The following is a 23,661-nucleotide window of genomic DNA, read 5'->3' on the forward strand; positions in this document are numbered from 1 at the left end:
TCAAATTCTTCCCATTGACGATTCTTAGCTTCTTTAATTTTATTTTTAACCAATATTCTCTGTTCCTTATATTCTTGATAATTACTTTCACTTTTTCCACAATTTTTTTTCTTCGAAACTTCCAATTTTATTTCATTATTCCACCAAGCTGTACCTTTCAGATATCTTCCTTTCGTTACACCACATACTTTACTCCCAGTTGCATATACCAGCTCCTTAAAAATATTCCATAATATTTCTATATCCTCCTCATTTTTCCAATTTGTTTTTCGTATTTCTTCATTTAATTTACGACAGTATTCTTTCCTAATATTTTCAGACTGAAGTTTGTATACTTTATTACTATTATTACTTGGCTGTTCGTAGCGATTTTCTTCATTTTTAATATTAAATGTCTGTTCTCTCCTTGTCTTTATTTTAGCTTCAACGAGAAAATGATCTGAGCTGATCTCATAACCTCTTTTAACACGAACGTCCGCTATTTCATTTTTATATCTGTTCTGTACTAATACTAAGTCAATAACGGATTTTTCGTTCCGCGAATCCATCACTCGTGTGTATTTATGAATCTCCTTGTGATGAAAAAATGTGTTACTAACTTGCATATCATTCATGATGCAAAACTCGATGACTCTTTGTCCATTATTATTCCTGACTATATCTCCATATGGTCCTATAGGGTAGTCATATTCATTGCTTGACATTACTGGCCCATTAAAATCGCCTACTATTAAATATCGTCCATTTCGTCCTGTAATTGTTCCCAGAAGCTATCTTTGAGTTCCTTGGCTTCATTTTTCGATGGTCCATACCCAACAATAATTGTTGTCTTCTCGTTTTTACTGATATCTATTCTAAGGAGTCTTTCCGAAATATTTTTCCATCTGATGATATTTTTATGCTCATTTCTGTGAACCATTCGGGCAACTCCTACGTTCTGACTCATTAACACCTCCAAAAATCATGTAGTGCTCATTTCTCATTTTATGCTAAAAAATCCATTTTTGTGTTTTCAAACTCATCAATAAGTTCCTCTTCTTTACCATTTAGACTTTGTATATTCCACAAACCAATTTTCCAATACTTATTTTGTTTTTCATTTTTTGCATTCATAGTTCTTTCATTGTTTGTATCGTTACGGTTTAGTTTTTGCATATTTTGTCAAAACTCGTATCGATTTTGTTATATTCTCTCATGTCCATAATCTGTGCCACGTTCGTTTTTTTTATGTTTTCTGACAGCAGTAAAATGTATTTTGAATTAAATAAATTACATACATTCTTCTTTTTTGTCAATTTAATTTAAAAAAATGTTTTTGGACACTGTGTATAAACAATTATGTTAATATTTATATTACTGAATACATAATTGAATACCCTTTTAAATGAGCTATCACACGACCCATAGTCTCATTTAAAACAATCATGGATTACGTCATCACGTCCATATGGATGACGTCATCATGGCATCCACACTCCTAGAAGAGTGATTGCCGCCTTCTTTGGGCTCTTCCGATTCGTTTGTCGCGGTGAATCAATCCGCATTAAGCAGGCCACGCACTGAATCGGCATAGAGCGATCGGCTCGGCTAAGAACAATCGGCAGATTTTGCTATATGTAGATGGAAATAAATGAGCCACCGCGCACCGCCTAAGAACGTTCGACAGTTGGTCTTCTCTTCTATACATTTCCAGGTGATAAGGTCACGGTGTTCTGCCCGTTGTTGCAAGAAATACGTTTTCATCGAATTCCCATAACAAACGATCGAGAGCTAGAAATAGAATTAACCATCGCACAGGCATGTGTCTTAATTCTTGATCACACATTCTGAAAGCACTCTTTAAAAGTTAGCTAAATTCTTGGCGATGCAAAAAACCTTTAGTACCAAAGTATCGACATAAAAACTGTCTTTTGTAATATGTGGCATTATACACCAGCGTTAAAATTGTTTCACTACATTATGTAATACGTGGCAGTTACAACTGGCCTTGATTATTTTTGTTTTTAAGATTTTTTTAAACAAAGAAATGTTTCCATAATTGACATGATGGATTGCTCCAAATACAGTTGCATTAGCAAAAAAGTCTAGTTCCAATTGTTTCAGTGCATTCAAAATGATATTTTTAATCGATTCAAAACTTTTAACAGGTTTTCCGTAGAATCCAAGTAGTCTTGAATGCCTTCATTTGGGTGAAAAAATGAATAGGAAGAGAAAAACAGAATGGCAGCATTGGCATTTGATAAAACGTAACAGTGTTATGTTTTCTTGTTGTGAGATTTCATTATTACTATGAACAGATTTTTTAATTGTTTGGCGTTCGGTTGATATGATAGAAAAACCAGTCTTTTTTCAATGTTGACCGGTACCCGGATTTGTTAATGGAGGAAAACCGGCCCGGGAATTCCAAGCACCACAAAAATATTTGCTATTTTTAAAAATTTTCTTTTATTGTAACATAACTTTGTTTATGCGCACCAATAAATATAAATTTGTAATAACCACAAAGCAAAAACATACACTGGAACTATGATGATATAATTTATGTAAAAATGAAAATGGACTTTTTATAGAGGTTATTACGTTTGTTAGTCATTATTTATCGTCATTATCACAAAAAATTATTTCTATAATAGTAATTTCAGAGCCGTGCGGTACATCTTTTCAATATGATGCAATTCTTTATAATGCCGCCCCATAAATATAATTAAAACTTAACTTTTATTTTTATTAAATGCAAATGCGCAAAATGAACACACTTTTATTTTAAAAACAGAACATAATTTAAATTAAATGAAATACGTATTAACATTACAGTTGAGTCCACGAGTCTTTACCCGTGCGTCATTAATACCTGGCGACATAAAACACATATTTGATACAGTCGGAAAAATGAAAGAATACTCATGAACGAACATATAAAACACGCTGTATTTTCCTATCACCGCGTCACAAAGAAAATTGCTCAGCGCAAGTACATGTAATAATAATTATTACATGTACTTGCGCTGGCCAATTTTTTGTATGACACGGTGATAGGAAAATACAGCGTGTTTTATAAATATTATGTTCGTTCATGGGTACTCTTTCATTTTTCCTACTGTAACTCAAATTTTAACCCGTAATAAGAGCAGTAGCTACTTACTATCACTTTGTTGCGTTTAGTAAATTTCAATTTCCGACTTATCATCGACTTATTTCGTATGCTTTAAATGATGACGCAAGGGTAAAGACTCGTGGACTCAACTGTACATAACATTTACAAAAATTACAATTTTACCCTTTTGACTTTAATTTTGTCAAATTCGTCAATCAGATTGGTGTAGTCTAAAGTAGCAGCTTGTGGGGACTCTATTGAAATGAGTGCTATTTTTTAGTTTTGTTTGTCTTAAGGAGCGTCGTAAATAGTTTTTAATAATTTTTAATTTTGAAAAACTTCTTTCCTCGCTAGCTACCGAGACAGGGAGTGTTAATAAAATTCTTAGCGATACAACTACATTTGGGTAGGTATACAGAAATAGTTCAAAACTTCTAAAGGTTTCATGGACTATGTTATCATTTGGGATATACCACGCAATTCTTCTAGAAGATCATTTGCCTGTATATCCGATTCTTTTTCTATTAAAAGTGTTGAATGAAGATGATTCATACAATATTTTTTTAGTGTTGTATCATTTATTTCCCTCAATTTAAAAATATTATCAAAAATTTATATATTTATGAATTTCTAGAAGAGGAAATCGACCAATCAAAGAATTAATTCAATGTCTAAAATTAATATAGAGATGAAAAATTTATTTTAAATTTATCTTCTTCTGACGCTTTATTATTGACGCTTTTTTCACCTGGCTCGGATTTCATTTTCTGCTGGAAATTCGGAGCTTATATCAAGATTTTCTGCAATTTCATTAGCAGTAATTTTTGTTTGGTCATAGCCAGATTGTCTGTAACTTTTAATTTTTTTTTATTGTTTCTGACAACCTTTTTACACAGTCTGACAAATTTATAGTTATATGTTGCAACATCTTCGAGGCTGAATTTACATGAAATAAAATATCATGGCAAAGAACTACTCCGCATATAAATTTATAATTTTTAATGTTTTTTGCTAATCCTCGTGCTTTGACTTTCAAAAAGCAAAAAGTTTCTGTATCTTTGTTGACTTCTTCTATTATTTTGAATAATGCATCATATATCACAAAATTGAAATCTTAAAGGTTTTCATGCATCTCTTCGACTTGGCCATCTAGTATCGCTTAACAGTTTTAGAGTTAGTTGTGAAACATGTTTTATCAGAACTTCCCAACGCTTTGTAGAACCAGAAAAAAAGTGTAAAGTTCTTGTATAATATAAAAAAGGTTGTTGTTTCTGTAGAAGACGCTTTCACTTTTAAAAGTAAGTTTACAGAGTGGCATGCGCCACTCTTTAAACTCGAGTGATACACGCCATCGGATATTTTCAAATATTCTATTTTGCACACCCTTTCTTATTCCTATGATTATTTTGATGTACAGTCGAACCCGCTTATTGGAATATCCTTCGTGCCAAACAAAAGTATTCCTATAACAGGGATATTCTAATAACCGATCATTGGTAGCTAGTAAAAACCTTTCGGGACCTCAAATTTGGATTCCTTAAACCGAAATATTCTTATAACCGGTATTCTAATAAGCGGGTTCTACTGTATTTTCATTTTACTGATTTTGCCACCCCCCTTGTGATGCCGCCTGATGCGACTGCCTCACCTCATCATAGCACCGCACGGCCCTGAGTAATTTCCTTTACTGTCGATTTAAATTATTATTCTACGGTAAGGATCACCGCAAATTATTATTCGACAGAGGAATCAATTTTGAAGGAAATAATTAAGATATAATCTTATGTGTCAATGTGTCCCTGTATATTACAATGCAGACGCCCCCTTTTACTGGCTTTGCATGTATATTTGTGTTAAACGCAACACTAAAACAAAGAACCAAAGTGATAACAAATAAACTGAATGACATTATAGCAATAGCAGAAGAACAACAAGATTGTAGGTCTTGAAGATCATGCACCGACACTATATTTATAATGAAGTAGATAAGTGCAAGAGGAATCATTAGAATACAACAAACCGGCATATTTATGTTTCGTGGGCCTTTTGACAGTGTAACGGTCCGAAATCATTATTATTTTTGCTCCACACTGTATACACAGTCCGTTGATCATGTTTGTGTTTCAGTGTATTACGTAATTCGTTTCTCATAATGTTGGATTGATTTTGTGTTCTCATGGATATTGATATCTCATCTATCTGAGGGACCTCGATATGTTTCGTACCGCCAAAAGACACGGGATTTTTGGCGACTGTGAGACCGAAATATAATATTTTGAAGCTGATTTATTTATGTTGTGAATTCCTTTGCAGAGATAAGGGCTCTGAGTGTGTTTATGTAATACAACAAGTTTACACGTGCAATATTGCGAACGTTGCGAAAATGCCTGGGAGAACATTGAGCTGAGATATAGCTATCAGAATGTCGTTTGGTTTAGTCCTATTTGCGAGAGAAAGAGTTATTGCCTTTGAGGGCGTGGTTGAAATTTGCTTAAATCTTTTCTATTCGTTTTGAAATGAAGAGTGGAAATTGACTAATTTTTTGATTGGTAAAACCGGACATGGTTGAGTAGGATAGAAAATGGGGAGATGGAATGAGTTTTGGGGTTGTGAGATAGTTCGAAGAGGATTCGTGATCAGTTCGGAGTAGTCTAGAAGAGAGATCAGTTCTGGTAGTCTAGAGTAAGAAGCTGGTGCCTTTCCGTCAGCAGGCTCTTTGACTTGCTGACGGAGAAAATTGTTGATAATAGTTCATTGGAGACAGTTGTTTGTATTTTGTATTTAGTTCAGTTACGTTTTTGTTCCAGAGCCGAAGTAGGCTTAAGTGGCTGCTGTGGTCGTAGAGTGTAAATTCTCGACCGTATTTTATGTTTCTAGTGATGGATTAAACTGATTCATTGGTTTTCTTTTGTCGAAAAGTTTTTCGTTTTTTTTTTTAACAAGTTTAATCAATAATAATAGTATCGAAGTGTTGCATACAATAAACGAACAATGGAATTTCATCTCTAATATAATTAATAGCTGTATTCTATCTGTGAAAATGAGTGTCGTTATGTGCCGTGACATCAGGACAATGTTTAACACTTTAACTGCCGCATGGATGGACTATGGATCACCCACGGATAAAGAACATAACAAGGTACTTGCGCTATTTTAATTGTTGAAATCTTGTTTTCTCGTCAATTAGTAAAATGATTAAAGACTTTTTTTAACAACTTTGCGAAAGTTTTATTTGTTTCAATAAAGTAAGAATTGTGTTTAATTGTTAGATTTTCTTTACCAATCTCTATCCTTCTTATAAAGTAATCACGCATGAAAGTAGCCTACGGTAAGTAGAGATATTTCAAATAACCGGCAATCTTAGTTTTATATTTTTTTTTATAAATAAGCATTTTAGTTTTATATTTTTTTATAAATAAGCATAGGTATATTATATTTTCTTTTTTTAATTATGGCGCCCCCCCCCCCCGAGCAATTGAGTTTCAATTTTATTTAACATCTATTAAGAATCCACACCCCTATATCTATGAAGACTTAGAGCTACCGAGGTACATCAAAAAGTTAAGTAGCACCAAGTATATTTTTTATATTTTGTTTAATTTGGCATTTAACGTGTTAATAATAATGGTTTTATACTAATGGCTTCCCTTCGTGGGGCTGTTATACAAATGTCGCCCACCGTGTTTGGGGCATACATGGTGCTATAACAGGAACAAATGAAAGGACGTTATCCACTTATTGTACACAAGGATACCTCCGGGAATAATCAAAACCATCGAAAAGCTACCAAAATAACTTAATAAAAGTAAAAGTAGAAGAAGAACTGGCCCAATTGAAGCTGGCAATGTAACAAAACAGGGGGATTCCCCGAGCCCTTTATTGTTGTGAAATAATAAAAAAGTAAGAACGAAAAAAGGATACGATCAGTGCGAAGACCACGAAAACGAACCACGCGACCACAAACGACAACTTACTAGAGGCGAAATTAATGTTTGGTATTTTGATAACGATTTCCGAAGTGGAAATCAAAACAAACTTGTGGTTTATTCCCAATAAAAATAACAAATTGCATTAAAAATATGCTGACAACGCAATAGTTTTTGCAGACAGTTTATAGGGTTACGAACAACATTTTTACGTGTATCAGATATCAGTAGAGGATACGGACTGGATCTGAATAAAAAAACAAAATACCTGGTAGTCAGTAAGCACGATATATGTACTACATATAAAGTTTTTGGCAATCCAATAGCCAGTTGACAGGGTAGATAGCTACTCATACCTTGGTATAATACCTACCAATATACAATATACAGAGAGAGTCTGTAATTTGGAATAAATTCAATATCTCAAATACTAATTGTTTTTTTGAAAAATGCTCAGACCCGTCGATTAGTATTTCATATTGTCCTTTTTGACATACAATAATAATTTATACAGGGTATCCCAATTTAGAGATATGACGTCATCGTTGATTTTCTTAAATGGCAACACTGTCATTTTGATAGCTATTTTGATAGGGTGTGTAAAGTTATAACTGCAAAATATCAAATTTTTATTCTCTACCATTTACAAGATAATAGAAAATAACGATGGTTAAGAGCACAGATATAGTATGTCCACTTTTTGCTGATTTTAAGATAACAAAAATATTCAGTAGGGTCATATGAATGTCCTGCATAATTATTGTAAGTCCAGAATGATTGTAAATGGGTTAAACGGCCTTGCCAAAATATAGTATTTCCCATTTGTACTAAAAACCGACTTGCACAGATATTTTATGTCCGTTTGGAAGTGAACAAACATAGTATGTTTTGGGACATACAATGTTAGTGCTCACGCGATCAAACTTATCATGGCTGTAAATATTATTTGACCGGACATGCAGTAACATGCGCCTTATGTTGTATGTCCATACACATTTTCAAAACAAATATTTTTTAACCCAATAATACATAATATTTTAAAAAATATCTACATTAAGCTAATAATGATACCCGAACTTATTACCCAAACATGATATATCGGTATATCAGCAGTATCAAACAAAAAGTAACGCGAAAACTTCAAAACGTTCTCCTCAACAATTAAGATATTTGGACATACTATATCTGCGCTCTTAACCATCGATAATAAAGTTATGTCTGTAATTTGGAATAAATTCAATAATTAAAATACTAATTGTTTTTTTGAAAAATGTTTAGACCCGTCAATTAGTATTTCAAATTGTCATTTTTGACATACAACAATAATGTATACAGGGTGTCCCAATTTAGAGATATGACGTCATTGTTGATTCTCTTCAATGGCTACACTGTCATTTTGATAGCTATTTTGATAGGGTATGTAAAGATATACACAACTGCCAAATTTTTTTCCTACCATTTACAAAATAATAAAAAATAACAAAGTTATGAAAAACAAGTAATCAAATAAAGATTGAATTTAATAATTATTTCAATTAAACAAATACTCATATTGTTTCCCTCAATTATTGTCAAATTGTCAATGGACAACGTTATGGCATTTGCTTAATTGAAATAATTAAATTCAATTATTATTTGATTATTGTTTTTTTAAACTTTGTTATTTTTTATTATCTTGTTAATGGTAGGGAATAAAAATTTGAAATTTTGCAGTTGTGTATTACTTTACACACCCTATCAAAATAGCTATCAAAATGACAGTGTTGCCATTTAAGAAAATCAACGATGACGTCATATCTCTAAATTGGGACAAGCTGTATACATTATTATTGTATGTCAAAAATGCCAATTTAAAATACTAATCCAGGGGTCTGAGCATTTTTCAAAAAAACAATGAGTATTTTAATTATTGAATTTATTTCAAATTACAGACATAACTTTGTTATTTTCTATTATCTTGTAAATGGTAGAGAATAAAAATTTGAAATTTTGCAGTTGTGTATAACTTTACACACCCTATCAAAATAGCTATTAAAATGACAGTGTTGCCATTTAAGAAAATCAACGATGACGTCATATCTCTAAATTGGGACACCCGGTATACATTATTATTGTATGTCAAAAAGGACAATTTGAAATACTAATCGACGGGTCTGAGCATTTTTCAAAAAAACAATTAGTATTTGAGATATTGAATTTATTCCAAATTACAGACTCTCTCTGTATAAACAACAAATGGTACCACTCCATAGAAATAAAACAACGCATAGGGAAGGTAAAATCAGCATTCATAATGTTGAAATCTTGCCATACATCTAGCTAGACCAGGTGTATGGAAATACATGATTAGTGAGAAGAATCAGTGGTAGTGGTGCACCCAGGGGGGTTTTGGGGGTTAAAACTCCTCCCAGGGCTTATAAAAAATATATAAAGAATAGTAGTAGGTAGGTGAGGAAATAAAGCACTAATCGCGTAAACCTTCTAACTTTTTTAAAGTAAGACGGGTCGTTATGAAACCTTTTGCATTCTATTCGGCAAAAGCTTCAGGAAAATTATTGAAGACTTGGAATGAGGAACAAATGAAAATTGCATTCTTGAAGGCGGAAAATTCATTTTTCAAAGTGCATCTCAAAGTGTTCACAAAATAAAAATTCACAACTCCGAAAATAATCATGGGAATGAGTTCAATTCGTGGGTTTTTGAGGACGCTAAACAGGAATATAGGGTCGGCGAAGCTATAAGAAGTACCTGGTGCCACGAATCTACGTCATTTCCTGGAGTTTTATGGAAATTCATAATGAAAATAGTTGAAATTTATTATCTCGGGATTTTGAGATCGCTGAACACGAATATTGCAACGAAGATACTGTACGAGGTACCTGGTGCCCTGTATCTACGTCGTCTCCGGGAATTTATGGAAATTCGTAATAAAACTTGTTAAAACTTGTTATTCCGGGGTTTTTAATGCAACTAAGAATTTTGATCATATACTAAGGGTTCTGACATCTTATTATCTAAAAAAATTATTATTAATACTGAAAAAAATTTGGAATAATTTTTTTTCCATAATTTGCGCTCTGAACTAAAATAACTTACTGTTATTGTTACTATATATACAGGGTGAGGCAGATAAAGGGCCTATTAGAAATATCTCTAAAACCAAAGGTAAGAGAATCATGAAAATTGGAATACAGGGGTTTTGAGGTGTGAACTATTTAATGAAAATATTTTGGACTCTTTGCTATTTCCGGTTATACCGGAAGTTGATTGTAACTTCGTTTTTTTAAATGGGACACCCTGTATATTTTTACTTTTTTGGATTCTTCTTGATTTCTTCTTTCTTAAAATATAAGATTTTATAATATTATACAGGGTAGTTTAAAAGATAATTACGTTTCCTTATTAATTTCGGTAGAATTGTAATAGTTTGAAATAATAAACTCTATTTATGTTCAAATGATTTTCAATATAGTCTAATATTGCCAAAAATTATTGGTATAGTTAAATTTTTCATTTTAGTATATAGGGTTGGTCGAAACTCTGAATGAGTATTTTCTGAGTTTTCTTAAATGAAACACCCTGTATTTTAGTATTGTAATGAAATGTTATTTTATGGTACTTTTTAATTTCTTAAGCATTCCCTATACCTAACTGCTTTAGTTTGTGAGTTATTGGTGATTAAAGCCAAACATTAATTGCAACACAAAATACGTGAAATTTTATTAGGTTGGCCGTGAAAATATTCAATCACTAATAATTTTTTGGAAATAAATAAATATTAATCTAGACTGATACTAAAATTGCCAATAATGATTGAGCTATCAAAATACCTCCGTAGTTAAATTGTTGGTGCGATTAACAATTAAGCACAAATTAAAGCAGTTAGGTATAGGGAATACTTAAGAAGTAAGAAAGTACTATAAAATATCATTTCATTACAATACTAAAATATAGTGTTCCATTTAAGAAAACTCAGAAAATACTCATTCCGAGTTTCGACCCACCCTGTACACTAAAATTAAAAATTTAGACATACTAATAATTCTTAACAATAGCAGACTTGTTTGAACATAAATGGAGATTTTGATCTCAAACTACTACAATTCTACAGGGTGTGAAAGTTGCAACGAAATGAATAAAAAACGTAATTATCTTTTAAACTACCCTGTATATTATTAGAAAACCTCAAATTTTAAGAAAGAAGAAATCAAGGAGAATCCATAAATGTAAAAATATACAGGGTGTCCCATTAAAAAAAACAAAGTTATAAGCAACTTCCGGTATAACCGGAACCGGAAGTACCAAATAGATGAAAAATTTTCTCATTAAATAGATCAGTCTTCAAAACCCCTTCATTCCAATTTTCATGATTCTGTTGCCTTTAGTTCTTGAGATATTTCTAATAGGCCCTTTATCTGCCTCACCCTATATATATATATATATATATATATATATATATATATATATATATATATATATTGTTATATTTCTATTTGATATGAAAATTAAAATTTGATAATTATAAACAGAATTCAATTTAATATAAAATATTTTCAATTTTCTCAACCACGGGCATATAAATTTAGAACAACCTGTATACAACAAATTGTTATATTTAATTTTAAGAAGTGATTAAATAAGACTCAAGTGAAATCGTTAATAGGTCATTATCGTTGTTCGCGGAAGGATCGATCATTAGCCGATGCTAAATAAGACTAAGTGGAAATAGAGAATAGGTCATTAAAAATTTGTATATAGTAGAAAGTAATTTTAGAATGGGAATTAACTATTTTCTTTGAAATCCATTAAGCATATTTAGAAAGTTTAAAAATTGGTTTTGAGGAATACTGCGAATGAGAGTTGGTGGTGGAAGTTTGATTTGTGAATCTGGAAGGGATATTTAGAAAGTAGGGAAATGAATGACAAAGAGAGATCAGAATGTTTTGAGCTGTCGAGAAGTGAAGTCGAGTAGTAGACGGTAGTGTACGGAGAGTGAGAAAGCCGGTGTAGTTCCGTGAGTGTGGATTATCGATCGTAGAACGAGAGGTAGGCCAGGTTGAGAGTAAAAGACCGTCCTTGAGCCAAGAGTTCCCGGTAGCTGATTGCAGTTTCGAAAAAGGTAGAACACAGCATCACGACAGAAGCAGGAAACGAGAGCTATACGAGCTAGTTTCAGAGGAGAACATTACTGGAAGCCAGGACGAGGTTTTGATTGCAGCCAAGGATAGCAGGAAACGGGTCTTGTGTGAAGACATTCTCAGTGCACCAGAAAAAGGTCAGTCTCATTTGTTTGGACATGAATGTATGGGTTTTTCGTATTAAATACCACATTTAAAATTGAAGAAACATAATCAATAATATCAGAAAAGCTTCATCAAACTTAAATAGAATTGTTGCTAATAAATCATAAGAGTTAAATGTTAATAAAAATTTTCAATTGGAAACAAAAAGGAAATAAGATTCCCATGTGTAAATGTTATGTTTAAGAATAATAAGATATAGCAAATATTAAGTAGTGATTACCATTTAAATAAAATAAACAATATTTTGATTACAATTGTAACCCATATGTGTTATTATTTTACTCTTTTCTTTCCTATCCCGATTAGGAACCATTAAGAAATACTTAGAAGCCACGTATGTAAGTACTTAATTTTATAAAAAGCCCTGAGATTGAAAACACATTGATATGTGATCTGGTAAATTAATTAGATTAGTATTAAAGCATTGATTAAATTAAATGATATATAAAAATATTATCTCATATCAATAATCAAGATCACAACAACTGTCGTCCAACGTGGAGGGCATTGTAAAGTATTTCTAGTGGCAAATTTGAAGGATAGAAAGAGTAAAGCCGGTATTTGAAAATTTATATGCCTGTGGTAAAAAGTGAGATACTTACATTTGATAACATAAAATTTTAGATCTCTTTAGGTACAAATTTTACATAACTGATTTAATATTTTATTTTTACGATATTTACATTTGATATATTTATTGACAATTTATAATATTTGGGTGAGAAAAAGTCGTCTTGGTAACATACTAGTAAAATTTCATATTTGGCGGGGACAGTACTTCTTGAAAACAAATGTCAGTGACAAGAAGCCAAAGCAAGGACAACAAAAAACAAAAAGAACATTCAGACCAAGAAGATATTTTAGACACGACAATCATGGCATCAGAACAGCAAGAATTATCAGGAATAGATAAACTATTACAACTTATGCAACTCCAGTCACAAAAAATGGATGAAGCAAAACGAACAATGGATAAAAATCAGGAGGAAACAAAACTAGCAATGAAGGAAACACAGCAAAAAATGGATGAAACACAACAAAAATTGGATCAAAAAATGGATGAAACAAAAAGAATAATGCAAGAAAATCAGAAGGAAACAAAACAAGCCATAGAAGAGAACAACAAGAAAATGGAGGAACGCATAGAAAAGTATGAAATGAAAATTCAAGATAAAATAAAGGAGTTAACGAATGGCCAGAAAAAGGAACTAGAAAATTTGGAAAATAAGTTGGAAAATGCTATTCAAGTAGACAGAGAAGAAATGGAAAAAAGAATCACAGAAATAGAAAAACAAGTCACCGAAAACAGGACGCAACAGAATGTCGGAGAAAGAAGAGAAATGGTTATACATAGCACAGATGACGTGAAGATAAGGTTTGGCGGGGATGTAAGAAGATTACACCCAGTGCCGTTCATAAATAGCCTGAAAAAGAAAATACAGCACATCGGAAATTTCGAAACAGCAAAAGAAACTATCAGAAACCATCTCAAATATGAAGCAAGCCTATGGTTCGATAGCAAAGAAGAAGAATTCGGCAATTGGCAACAATTTGAACAAAAATTTTTGAATTATTTCTGGGGAAAAGTCCAACAATTGGAAATTAACAAGGAATTGCAAAATGGGAAATACAATGATAGGATGGGTGTATCAGAAAGGACATATGCTTTGCAGATTTACAATAATGCAAAACATTTACAATATAATTACTCATCGGAACAATTAGTCGAACTGATTGCAAGACATTTCGAGGAAACGCTGGAAGACCATATCACATTACAAAATTACAAAGACATAGATAGTTTATGCCAATTCCTACAAATAAGAGAATCACGTCTAAGAGAAAGAAAATCAAGAAAGTCGCGAGAAGATTACAGGCCCCGAGAAACACAAGATTACAGAGATAGAAATCAAAATAGGAGGGACTATACAAGACGAGATTTTAATCCCAGAAGGGAAAACGAAAATAGAGACAACGGAAGAGGAAATTATGAACAAAGAAATAGGCAATGGAATGAGGACAGAAATCGAGAATACCAGAATAGAAACACCACACGCTCAAATCAAGAAAACAGAAATAATGGTAGACAAAATGAACAGGGATATCGAGAAAACCGAAACAGATCCGACAGACCAAGAGAAAATAGAAGAGAAGTAAATAATACCCAGACAGATGAATATGACGGAGAGAGACATTATGACGAAAATATAAACAACGATGAGCAACCGGCGTCTTTTCACGACGGCGCTCACTAAAAACCAAAAATCAAACAGGAATCTTTTGTCACCCCAAGGAGTTTATTAAATTGGCAGGAAACAACGAAAAGAAAAATGGAGTTAATTTAAAATTTGTGGATGGATTTATCAACGAGAAACCAATTAAAATTATGATAGACACTGGATCTGAAATAACATTGGTCAACAGAAAACTAATAGAAGAAGTTAACTTAACAAATTTAATTTACAAAATACCTAGGGTAAATTTAGTGGGCGCAAACAAACGGACATTGGCAACTATAAATGAAGGCATACGAGTAATGGTACGACTGGGTAAGAATATGTATGCACTACAATGTGTAATAATGCCAAATATGTCACATGACATGATAGTAGGAGTCGACGAATTGGCAGAAAAACATGTAGTGATAGATTTTAAAAATAATACGATGAAACTAACAGAAGAAAAAGAAAAGGAACAGGACAAGGAACAGGAGAAACAAAATACGGACGAATCAGGTAAAGAACAAACAGTGGAAATGAATTTGGCAACGAAGCAAGGACAAAGAAGAAAAGGGAGAAAAAGTCAGAAAAGGATAAAAGAAAATGAAACCTGTGGCTCCTCAAAAGAAGAGTTGAGCCCAGAAGAAGAAAATTTGAGAGTATCAGAAACAAAGGAAACCTGGGATTCCTCAAAAGAAGAGACGAGCTCAGGAGAAGAAGAAATAAAGCTAAAAAATGAAAGTGAAAAGAATATGATTGAAACAGTGGTATTTGAAGAGGAGGTATATGCAAACGAGGATGCGGAATGCACGGTAAACATGTGTGAAGAATCTGAAAAAAAAGACAGAAAATTGATATGTGGAGAAGGGAAAGAAAAAGAATTGCGGTTGATGTTAAGAAACTACGAAAATTTGATCAATGAGGAAAACAGAGTGGCTAAAAAGTACGAACATTCATTTGAGGTGAAAAACTTGGGAAATTTTCGATCAAAGACTTACCCGATTCCATACAAGTATCGACAAGAGGTGAAAGAAGAAATAAATAAAATGTTGGAAGATCAAATCATCGAAAGATGTGATTCACCGTATGTTAACCCGATTGTGATAGTAAAGAAAAGCAATGGAGAATTGAGATTATGTTTAGATGCCAGGAATATCAACCAGCACACTGTATCACAATATGAATCACCTCTAAACATCGAGGCCATTTTTGGAAGAATCACCGGGTCACACATATTTTCGAAAATTGACTTAAAACACAGTTTTTGGTTGATACCGTTAGCTGAAAAGTGTAGAAACTACACCGCTTTTTCTATTGATGGTATTGTCTACCGGTTTAAGGTAGTGCCATTTGGATTGCAGAGTGCTTGTGCTGCACTCGTCCGAGCTCTACATACCATTTTGAATCGCCATGAAGATTTCATAGTTCATTATATCGATGATTTATTAATTTTTTCACAAGATACTCAGAGTCATCTGGAACACATAGAAATAATTCTGAAAGAATTGGACACAGCGGGATTGAAATTAAACATTGAAAAATGTCAATTTTTTCAAAAAGAAGTCATTTATTTGGGTTTTCAATTGGACACCAAAACAGTAAGATTAGCCGAAGACAGAGTCAAGCTCATAGATGAATACCCAAGACCAACGAATTTGAAAACATTGAGAGGTTTTCTTGGCACGATAAATTATTTTAAAAAGCTGATTCCCGATTTGAGCCAAAAGGAAATCCCTCTGATAAAATTGCTTAAAAAAGGAATAAAATGGAATTGGAAAGAAGAACAGGAGGAAGCTTTCGAAACATTAAAACGAGAATTCTCAAAAGGAACGAAAATATACCACCCCATTTACAATTTACCTTTTATACTCCGAACTGATGCGTCCATACAAAAATTTGCAGGAGTTCTGTCTCAAATACAAAACGACCAAGAAGTACCGATATGTTTTATATCTCGAGTGACTAAAACACATGAAAGAAAATATAGTGTTACAGAATTGGAGTTTGCCAGTGTACTATATTGCGTAAACAAATTGAGGTTTTACTTATTGGGAGCAAAATTCACAATCGAAACAGACCATGCAGCTTTAGTACATATCATGAAGAATAGATTAGTAAATAATAGAATACATAGAGGCATTCTATTATTACAGGAGTATGATTTTGAGTTCCGATATATAAAAGGAAAAGACAACATAATAGCCGACGCTCTAACACGGGATGAGGACACCGGAAAAAAGGAAACAATTACTCTACAGGTGGGACTAAATAGATTAATACAAGAAGAAGGGATATATTCTTTAAATGAGATAAGGACAAACCAGGAAGACCTAGAGGAAAGAGAGAAAAGAAGAGCGGAAGTAGAAAATAACATATATTTTAAGAGAATAGACGGAAAGGAACTATATTTAGTGACACAGACATTGGCCGAAAAGATAATAAAGAAATTACATGAGGACAATGGGCATATCGGTAGCAGAAAAGTTTGGCTCGTTTTTAGGGAAAATTACATAAGCCGACAGGATTACCGCATTGCAAAGGAAATTACCCAGAAGTGCGATGTATGTCAAAAATATAAGAGTCGGAATTTCAAAAACGAAAATGTTGCCAAAAATATTGAAGCCCGAAACAAACTAGACATTGTAGCAATAGATATGTTAAGCGATCTAATTATGACCACAAAAAGGAACAAACATATTCTGGTAATGGTGGATGTGTTTTCAAAATACGTAAAATTATATAGTTGCCGCACCACAAAGGGGGAAGAAATATTAAGAAAAATCGACAATTTTATAGCCATAGTAGGAAACCAAAAAAGATTCTACTGGACAATGCAACGTATTTCCGAAATGATCGTTTCAAGGGACAACTTCGAGAACGAGGAATAGAGACAAATTTTGTCAGCATCAGGCATCCACAGAGTAATCCTTCGGAACGATTCATACAGGAAGTGACGAAATTTCTTCGCATTGCAACAGATGGTCAACATCGCCACTGGGACAGGAAAATGGCGGAAATAGAAAGGTATCTAAATACAATTCCGAGCACAGTAACAAAAGAGACCCCAGAATACATCATGAAGGGTGTACTGCCGATAAGGCCATGGGAAGACCAAGAGCCAAAAGAATATCAACAGGTGATTGAAACCGTACAGAGAAGATTACGGCGAAGCAACGAAAAATATATCCAAAGACAGGAACAAAATAGAAAAAGAAGACCAGTGACTTTCCAAAAGGGTGAAAAAGTACTCGTGAGGGCATTACGAGTATCAAATCTTCCTGGGGGCATTTGCGCAAAGTTGATGCCTGTTTTCGAAGGCCCGTATATCGTGAATAATGAAAATGGGATAAATAGTTATGAGTTGAGGCACAGGAACTCGGAAAAGATCCGAGGAATTTATAATATTCACGATGTATACAAATATCACGAATAAAAGACAGAATTACATGAAGTAGATAGTAAGTAGGATATAAGACGTAGATTAAAGTAAGGAAATATACAGGGAGTTGGTTTTGCCCTCGAGAAAATTTATTTAAAAATGCAGATAAATTTTATCGAATACAAGGCGGGGATTTGTTATATTTCTATTTGATATGAAAATTAAAATTTGATAATTATAAACAGAATTCAATTTAATATAAAATATTTTCAATTTTCTCAACCACGGGCATATAAATTTAGAACAACCTGTATACAACAAATTGTTATATTTAATTTTAAGAAGTGATTAAATAAGACTCAAGTGAAATCGTTAATAGGTCATTATCGTTGTTCGCGGAAGGATCGATCATTAGCCGATGCTAAATAAGACTAAGTGGAAATAGAGAATAGGTCATTAAAAATTTGTATATAGTAGAAAGTAATTTTAGAATGGGAATTAACTATTTTCTTTGAAATCCATTAAGCATATTTAGAAAGTTTAAAAATTGGTTTTGAGGAATACTGCGAATGAGAGTTGGTGGTGGAAGTTTGATTTGTGAATCTGGAAGGGATATTTAGAAAGTAGGGAAATGAATGACAAAGAGAGATCAGAATGTTTTGAGCTGTCGAGAAGTGAAGTCGAGTAGTAGACGGTAGTGTACGGAGAGTGAGAAAGCCGGTGTAGTTCCGTGAGTGTGGATTATCGATCGTAGAACGAGAGGTAGGCCAGGTTGAGAGTAAAAGACCCTCCTTGAGCCAAGAGTTCCCGGTAGCTGATTGCAGTTTCGAAAAAGGTAGAACACAGCATCACGACAGAAGCAGGAAACGAGAGCTATACGAGCTAGTTTCAGAGGAGAACATTACTGGAAGCCAGGACGAGGTTTTGATTGCAGCCAAGGATAGCAGGAAACGGGTCTTGTGTGAAGACATTCTCAGTGCACCAGAAAAAGGTCAGTCTCATTTGTTTGGACATGAATGTATGGGTTTTTCGTATTAAATACCACATTTAAAATTGAAGAAACATAATCAATAATATCAGAAAAGCTTCATCAAACTTAAATAGAATTGTTGCTAATAAATCATAAGAGTTAAATGTTAATAAAAATTTTCAATTGGAAACAAAAAGGAAATAAGATTCCCATGTGTAAATGTTATGTTTAAGAATAATAAGATATAGCAAATATTAAGTAGTGATTACCATTTAAATAAAATAAACAATATTTTGATTACAATTGTAACCCATATGTGTTATTATTTTACTCTTTTCTTTCCTATCCCGATTAGGAACCATTAAGAAATACTTAGAAGCCACGTATGTAAGTACTTAATTTTATAAAAAGCCCTGAGATTGAAAACACATTGATATGTGATCTGGTAAATTAATTAGATTAGTATTAAAGCATTGATTAAATTAAATGATATATAAAAATATTATCTCATATCAATAATCAAGATCACAACAATATATATATATATATATATTGTTGAATTCTATAACGAATTTCTATAAAACTCCAGGAGACGACGTAGAGACCGGGCACCAGGTACCTCATAATAGTCATAATACAGTATCTTCCATGCAATATTTGCGTACAGCGACATCAAAAACACCTAGAAAATAAATTTCAACTATTTTCATAAAGAATTTTCACGAAACTCTAGGAGAAACCGGGCACCAGGTACCTCGTACAGCATCGCCGAAGCAATATTCGTGTTCAGCTACCTTAAAAACATCGGAATATCTAGTTTCAACGATTTTCATAATAAATTTCCATAAAACTCCAGGAGACGACACGTGCCTACCGGGATGATGCGTATTTCCGTTTACGTGTTCATTTCAAGACAGTGAGATTTTGAAATAGACACCGAAACGGTAATACATATTTAGTTCCAAAAAGGTGTTGATTTGAAAGAGCCAACCTCCGAAATGTGCACGGGTTTGTACCGAAACATGTGTCGTTGGAATGCTACAAACAAGTGCATAGAACTAAGTCTATTCGTTGCAAGTTGCTGTTTATCAACTTGGCTTTGAGGGTTGTGTTGTTGGGTATTTAAATCAATTTAAACGTGATGGAGCAGTTTAAAAGTGACTTTTACTAATATCTCGCAAGATTTTGAAATTTTGTTGTTTGAACAAAACTCATTTGAAGAAAACAGTGCAAAGTTCAGTGTTCGTTATCTTATACCGGTAACTACGATGACATTTGTGCTTGCAGAAACCAAAGAAAATTTTCGGCAGAAACAAAAACAAATTGGATAATGAAGAGGCGCTATCCTACACCTATACGATTCGAGTTTCGCAAGATATATATGTTTGTCAGCTAACAGAAAAGAACAAGTCAAAAAACAGAATAAAATGAGCAACTAGAAACTTCAATTGTAAGGCAAATATAAGTATCTACACTAAGCATCAAAATTAACGCACCACCTTAAAAATGGGACATTTTTGACGTTTCATATTTCCTAAACCCTAAACCTGTTGTCCGATTTGAGTGATTTTTTTAGTATATTATAGCTTTATTCTTCAAGAATATCGATGTAATAATATGATTGCTAAAGAGATAAGTGTCATTGTATACCGAGTGTAACAATGATAGTGTGTTTTTTCCTCAAAGTTTGGAACACCCTGTGGAATATAAAATATTGAAATTAAAACTCAACTGTAGCCTTAGGTTTTCTTAACATTTTGCTTTTTGATTCATTCGATTATGTTAATAAAAAAGTTAGGTAGTACTTTAACAACTAGCAATGTTATTCATCAAAACAGGGTGTTTCTAAATAAGTTTGCTTTATAAACATACATGTATGTCCGCAAATGCTTTGTTTCCGAGATACGGATGTTGAATTTTTCTTACAAACTGACGATTTATTTATTGCTCTAAAACTGGTTGAGATATGCAAATGAAATTTGGTAGGTTTTAAGGGGTAGTTATTGCGTATTTTTTGAAATACAATTAAGAATTTTCTATTTACCACTGGCGTGCATACGGGTATAAACATTTTAGATACATCCCGTATGCACGCCAATGGTGAATATAAAACTCTTGATTGTATGTGTATGCCAAAAAATGCGCAATAAACCCCTTAAGACTGAGATGATTGGGACATATCCAACGGATACCAAACACGAGACTTCCCAAAAAAATACTAACGAGTGGAATAGGAGGAAAGACGAAGAAAGGTAGACCGAAAACCAGATGAAAGAAAGATGTTAAAAGAGACATAGAAGAACTTAAAATCACAAATTGGAAAAATAAATCAGCAAGCAGGAGAGAATGTAAAATAATAGTAAACTAAGCAATGGGCCTTCTAGGCCTGGAGAGCTAAACTATAATATAGAATATAGACGACCCCAGATAAAATGCAAGTCTAGCTTTAGCACTTTACCAGTTAGACCACCATAGAACAGAATCTAACAAGTTTTATTACAGCTAAAATTTTCAGATTCTTCAATTTTGAATTTGCTTTTTTAAAGAAACAAAAACAACTTTTATTTAAAATGGCTTATATTTTTGAGTTGAAATCTGTAGTAACATAGGTCATTTCGCATTTTATATCTAGTTAAAATGTTTATAACGAAATGAAAAAGTCGTGACTAGATAGGTATTCCTTGACATCTAGAAAATGACGAACAATAACAATGCAAAAATCAGCTGACGACCAAAGTGTCATTATTAATCAAAATTAAACATGCATCGAAAAATCAATGTAGAACACCGGTTGGAAGACAATTTTGAATAACTCATATTTAAACTTAAAATGTGACTAAATTACCTGGGTATTTTTCTCAAGTCAGCTGTCTTATGATTACCATCACTTGTAGTAAACCAAATTTCAAGAAGTTTTTCAACTCCTTCGAAAAATTGCAAACCGTTTAACACTTCAGTAGCTGCCATTGCGCACCTCCACTCTTTTTAAACGCTCTCGGAATAATGAATTTTCAGACAGAATCAAGTCAGCAAATGTGCAGATCGGTATTTTCTTGCTGGTAGAACGCCGGCTTACCACATTGGACGGACGCGCATATGTAAACAAAACAGCTCGTTGTTGCCAAAGCGTATGTAAAATATCAGTTTTAAAAGAATTGTGGGCATATTATCACATTGTATTGACTAAAAACTTAAATTAATTTGTGATGACGCAGTCAAGATTTTTTAGCAAATAAAGAATGAAAAATAAATGATTTGTTAAATTAAATTTATCTCCTGGAGATGAAGCAGTGACATATGCTATGATAGAATGGAATCCAGGAGGAAGAAAGAAAAGAGGAACACCAAGATCAAAATGGTTGCAAGAAAATAAAGAAGACTTAAAAAATGCAGGAGTCAGAGAATGGCGGGGAAAAACTAGAGACAGGAAAAAATGGAGAGAAATCTTTAAGAAGCAGAAGGGGGAAAGAAAAGGATCTAGAAATATTTATAATTAATATATATAATTAATATATATAATTTCTAGAAAGCTTTCGCGACTTAGCCCCATATCGGGGTGTACAGTCACTATATATATATAAATTAAATTTAAAAAATGGTTTATTTACTGTGCAGTAGGTCACCTTTGCCTTTCTAATATTTCTACATAAGAAATAAACTACAAGAAGAAGGGAAAATAGTTTACATTGTACACTTTACTCCATGAATTCATTCTCAATTGTCTACTTTTAGTACTGACCTATAGTCCAGAGAAATAAGATTTTTCTCGTGACACATCCCCCTCCAGGCCGAAACCAAATTTTTTGAGTAGTATGGACATCTATAATAATAACCTATATGTTTCCTGCAGCCGATTTTGATGATATACGTAGGTAGTTATAAACAAATGAAGATCAAAAACGGTAAATTTTCGATTTTTTCGTCTATAACCAAAAAGTTAAGCATTTTAAACAAATTTGAGAGTAAGAAACTCATAAATCGTCTAAAAAATTTCAATATGGCGTTAGCTGAATATGTCTATCCTTATTGGATGCTTAGACTATTGCAAAATAAATCATAAATTTTGAGTTTTTATAAATATTCATAACTTATGTAAGAATTAACTTATAACCTTCTTATTACACGAATTGCTAAAACTTCTGGTGCTTAAATTATTTTTCAAATTTCAAAGCAATTGGTCAAATAGTTTAAAAGTTATTTAATTTGATTATCCCAAATTCATTTTTTTTTGCAACACTATAAGTCAGAAAATTATGAGGTTACAGTAAGACTTCTGACAGTTTATGGAAGAAGAACATTTATACTATTAACTTAATAAAAAAAAATGACAAAAAGTAATTTTAAACAGTGTAAAATTATTTTGCAAAAATACGTCGATTTTTTGCTTACTTATAAACAATTAGAATAACTTTTTAACCGTCACCCGCAGAAAAATTATTTTTTCATATTTGGAAAGACTGAATTTTTATACACATTTAGAAAGAAAAACAATTGTCCTAGGACAATTAGGGACGAAGTTAGCCCCCCCCCCCGTGTTTTTAATTCACATGTCTTTGCAAAATAATTTTGCAGTATTTAGAATTATTTTTTGTCAATTTTTTTTAATTAAATAAATAGTATAAATCTTCTTCTTTTATAAACTATCCAAAGTATTAGTATAACTTCATCATTTTCTGGCTTACAGCGTTGCAAAAAAAAAATAATTTGGGATAAACAAATTAAATAACTTTTAAACTGTTTGACCAATTGCTTTGAAATTTAGGGTATGAT

General features: G+C 32.6%; 1 protein-coding gene across 6 annotated transcripts in view; it reads right to left on the minus strand.

The window, feature by feature from the left end:
- Positions 1–21,920, minus strand: part of LOC114327504 (S-adenosylmethionine decarboxylase proenzyme) — a 175,092-nt gene extending 153,172 nt beyond the window's left edge. For 5 of the 6 annotated variants that reach the window (XR_007699315.1, XR_007699313.1, XR_007699314.1 and 2 more), the window contains exon 1: positions 21,737–21,920. Coding sequence is in view for 2 of the 6 variants with exons in the window: in XM_028276143.2 (XP_028131944.1) it covers positions 21,737–21,858 (122 nt within the window). In the remaining 4 variants the exon portion in view is untranslated. The remainder of the gene's footprint in view (positions 1–21,736) is intronic. The other variant, XM_028276144.2, reaches the window with a different exon arrangement.
- Between the last annotated feature and the right edge of the window lie 1,741 nt (positions 21,921–23,661).

The sequence above is a fragment of the Diabrotica virgifera genome, chromosome 7, assembly GCF_917563875.1.
Source record: "Diabrotica virgifera virgifera chromosome 7, PGI_DIABVI_V3a".
NCBI classification, from domain to species: Eukaryota; Metazoa; Arthropoda; class Insecta; order Coleoptera; family Chrysomelidae; genus Diabrotica; species Diabrotica virgifera.